General features: G+C 42.0%; 1 protein-coding gene across 1 annotated transcript in view; it reads right to left on the bottom strand.

Moving 5' to 3' along the window:
• The window catches only part of NR1D2 (nuclear receptor subfamily 1 group D member 2), a gene marked incomplete at its 5' end in the record, with an annotated part of 19,774 nt that extends 16,869 nt beyond the window's left edge, over positions 1 to 2,905 (bottom strand). Inside the window, 2 exons of the mRNA XM_019532979.1 lie at positions 395 to 655; positions 2,809 to 2,905. Coding sequence (XP_019388524.1) covers positions 395 to 655; positions 2,809 to 2,905 — 358 coding nt within the window. The remainder of the gene's footprint in view (positions 1 to 394; positions 656 to 2,808) is intronic.
• Between the last annotated feature and the right edge of the window lie 1,604 nt (positions 2,906 to 4,509).

Below are 4,509 nucleotides of genomic sequence, written 5' to 3'. Positions count from 1 at the left end.
CAGGTCTCAGTTAAAACGGGTCACATTTTGAACTATTTTTTTCTGCGCAAACCTAAACCAGGCTCATGGATTGCCTCCTGGTTCTGTTTTTGTACCACATGTAGCACCATGGGCTCCTGGGTCATGGCTAGGGTGCTGAACTGCTATATTCATATCAGTAAGGAATAAGAATGAGCTGTTTCAATGAAAGGGGCACAGCTTGGAACACTTGTATCATTTCCCAATTGCTAGGATCAGAAGTGAATGGTAATATCTAGAATGTGCAGAAGTTGCTCTTATTCCAAATGAAACCAGCTGTCAGTTTGAGTCAGGAGAGTATGACAGTATCCGTGTGCTTGCATGGTTGGGGGTGAGGTGGGACGGATGGTAGAATGCAGGTTACTACTAAACATACTTGTGACACTACTGTGGCCCTTGGTCAATCCAGCAACATTAGACTGGTTTGTTTTAATGGCATCATCTAGTTGATCGTTCTTTGGCGAGCTGTCGGAGCTCTCGCTGCTCCTGCTGTTACAGCTGCTCTCAGAGGAGGAACTGTTTGGTGAAGATGGTACAGGCGAAGAGGATGACTGGAAACCACTGTCTGAACTCTCGCTGTGACAAGAGGCTGGACTAGATGCTGAGCTGGAGGAGCTGATGTAAGCTATCACACCACCTGGAGGAAGAAAAAGAAAAGAACATAGTGACACACATGTACACAGCCGACCTAAGAACCTGATCCAGCACCTCACGAGTTCGCACATGTGCTTCCCTCCTCCACAGTCATTCCTCTCTATTAGCTTTCAACCTGACCTCCACTTCTGTGGTCCAATCTACTTCCGCCCTCACAGTGACCTCCAAAACAGAAAATGAGATTAGATAAAGGGGAGCAAGAAGGGGGGAAAACTACATGCAGAAGTAAGAAGTTTGCATCTGACAGAGCGGATGACAGAGAGTCAGTGAAGGGACTGAAGGGGGGCTGTAACATGACCAGACTCAGCAGCAGTGCTTCAAAACACACTTGAGCCTTAACATGCATGCTAGACAAAGAAGCAAGCTGTGATGTTAGAGACATAAGTGGAAATCATCTGCATTAGTGTTAGAGAGGAAAGGCAAAGGGTCAGGTTATGACCCTGAGATACGGAGAATGTCAGAGGTGTGTCTGGCAATGGAGAAAGATGAGGTGGGGTGGAAACAAAAGATAAGGAAGTGATTCCTACCCTACTTTTTTTCTAGCAAGGACCATTTGTGATATTAATAATCCATGTCATGTTTTTAAATATGACTATATGTGGCTTGTCAGGGCAGCCATTTATAAAGCTCAGTGGTTTTGCTTGTGCGAGAGAGCTTGTTCATGGTCTTAAGCTCTTGAGATTCATTTGGTGAAGCAACTTCTTGTATTCTTCCAAACATACAAGTAGCTTTGCTATTTTTGAAGGCCTTCCTTTTCTACATTGTATGCTGAAGAAATGACCCCTTGGGGGCCATAACCAAAGAACCATTAAAAGTTTACACTATTTTTTTTTTTTTTGAGACTCCACCTATTATCTCTAGGATCTAATATTTTAAGAGCCATTACAAGACATTTGCTATTGGATATTGATTAAAAAAAAATAAAATAAATACATTAAAAAAACAAAAAACAAAAACAGTAAATGTAAAAGTTCACTATAAAAAGCCAACCTGAATTTAAAATGTATATTTAATTCTTTCTCTTCTTCTCTGTTATTGTTTTGCTTCTTGTGGAAGGTCTCTGCACATATGACTTAATTACTTCCCAGACTAAACTAATACATATGCTATAAATCAAAGAAGTTTCAAAACTGACAGGTGACAGTATTTTTTTTAATGATTTTGTCTGTGGAATACTTGCTTGACAGATTAAGTGGGTAAAGCTGTTCCTGGGCCATGCTACTTTACATTAATTATAACTTATTTGAGAGTGATGGCTGCCATTCCGTCCTGCTATGACATTACATAATTCCAAGACCAATACTGTACTAGTATTACTTTCCATGAAAGTCAAACAGATACTAACTTCTAAGTATCAGTGCTTTTGTAACTCTAAACAATCCTCTTAACATTTAATGTCTTAAAACGTTAGATTTTGCTTTTTAATAAAGGTATTAAAGACATTACAGTACATTAAAATTTAAATTTCTCATTGACACTCTAGCTTTTTACTTCTGACTGCCTAACCAGCAAAATTTATCAAGAAGAAAAAGGTTATGTGAATGAATAGGGACCTTACAAAGATCACTTTTCCTAAGCCTGTACATTGTGCATTCCTATACAGTTTTTAGTAACCACCAAAATCCAGCCAGGATTCATAACCATCCAGAATATGTGAAATTTATGTGAAGGAGCTGTGCTGAATATACAAGTCATGTTTTCAATAATAGGAGTTGTGCACCAAAATCTAGCAAAAAAAAAAAAAGGCACTGCACTAAAGTATTACATAATTCTTAATCATCAACCTTGTACTAACCACTAGGGGCACAGGGCTGTGCATTTGCCAGGGCAGACCAAGTATTTCCCATGGTATCATAAATACTGCTGCAGCAGCTGATTAATGACAGCACTAAGCTTGTAAAGGAAAAAACACTCTGTTCTACCTGGGCTCCAACAGAGGGAAGTGAAATCCCAAACTGGACACATGCCATATAACAGCAATAAGGAACACTAAACAACTATACCCAGTAGTATTTCTCCAGTTGGAAAAGAGACTCTCTCTGTTCCAAAGGACAGAGAAACCTGAGATGCACCTCCTTCCCTGACTGTGATATGAAAGACAGGAACCAATTTAAGAATGTTTATACAGAAAGTTACCTTTAATTTTACCTTCCCCCTCACTTTGAAAAGGAGCGGTCCCATTGGTTATCCTGAATACTCCTGCACACTGAAAATGTCTTGGACACTTGTCACATTACTATGGAGATCTATTAATAAAAAAAAGTATCTTAGGAGACTCTTTAGCTCCCTAGGAGTCCATTGGTCAGGACTCTTATTTCTTTGCATTTCATTAAATACATGGTACACGTGAAGTTAGCATTTCTTAGCATAGGATTTGCTAACAGATAGAAAGCAAATCGATGTTATTCATGCTGAACAGAATTGTTGAGGATATGATGTGAAACTGGTTCCAGACACTTGTTTTAATCAACTAGATAAAAGAAATATGAAAGGAAGTTGGTACCCTATATTCACCACTGTATATGGACATGTGTATTCAGAAGGAAATTATGCAACATACTAGAGACTTCCTGGCTATTTAATTTCAACAGTGACTTTGAGGGTACAGTTTCAATACTGCCTGCTGGAAGGATGCTGTTTGGTTACTTTTTAATCCATTTTAAACTGTTACAAGGATTCACATTATTTTCTTCTATATTTGTCCCTTCCCATTTCATTTCCACTCTCTTCATTTGTAAAACTTCTTATGCCAAACAGAACTTTAATCAAGAAAAAAAAATGTTAAGGGCTGTTTCTCCTGCACATTTTTCTAAATGTTAATGATCACCACTACACAGTTTAATGCACCGACAAAGCGAGCAAGAGAAATTCTTCAAAAACACTCAAACTGGCAAATTTTTAAATTCTACATTCTTCCTCGAATAGTTTCTAGATTTCCAGCCGGAGTATGTTCTAAGCAACTACCGGCAATGCAAATCCCTCCATCCTCACTGAATGCAACTGTGCTTCAAGCATCCTGGAATGGGAGAGCGAGCTAACTAGACAGACAACCTCTGTTTTATTAGAGCCATTTCACTTACATTTGCTGCGTGCGTGAGAGGAGAGAGAGGGACAGCGCATCTTTATATAAAGTCACTTTCCGGAGAGCAGCTGTTCTCTACTCAAGCAAAGCTCCCTCCAACTTCCACACTGCTTGGATAAAGGATGAAATCATTCTAATTCCCACACTCCCTGCAATGCTCAACATCCTGTTATGTAACACATTAAAAACCCCATCGGTGTCCAACCAGCTGACATGCTGCACTGCTTCTGTCAGCTGAAGCATCACCGAGGGCGTGTCTACCTCCCTTTTTCAACTTAAGATCTCTGCTGCTGCAAAAGTCCATACACGTGAGAGGACTACAGAGCCATCTGCGTGTTTTCGGCACATGTACCGCCCCTGATCACCAAGCCACAATGCAACAATCAAACGCAGCTGCCAAGTCCTCATGATCAGTCACATGTAGCGGTCAGCATCTTTAAGGCACCAGAGGAAATATCAACTGTTCAAATTGGGGAGTAACAGGCATCACCGTCACAGCTGGCCCCATTCTCTCCCCCGGCCCCCTTCCATGCTGCAGAACGGGGGCAGCCGCAGCAGCTGCTCCCCTTGCGGCCGGAGAAAGGCTGAGGCCTGCTGCACTGCAGCACGGCCCCGCGCTCACCTCTGCGGAAACTGGAACCGCGCCCCCTTGGAACGCTGGCGACCGTTCTAACCCCGCCCCCGGCGGAGCGCTCTGCCCGCCCCCGCGCCGCAAGGCGAGGCCGTGGGGCAGCGCGGGGGCGGGCGCTCTAGCC

This window comes from Crocodylus porosus, unplaced genomic scaffold, assembly GCF_001723895.1.
Source record: "Crocodylus porosus isolate Cpor-Errol unplaced genomic scaffold, CroPor_comp1, whole genome shotgun sequence".
Classification (NCBI taxonomy): domain Eukaryota; kingdom Metazoa; phylum Chordata; order Crocodylia; family Crocodylidae; genus Crocodylus; species Crocodylus porosus.
Note: the sequence above shows the minus strand (reverse complement) of the source record. Positions and strands in the feature narration are given on the sequence as shown.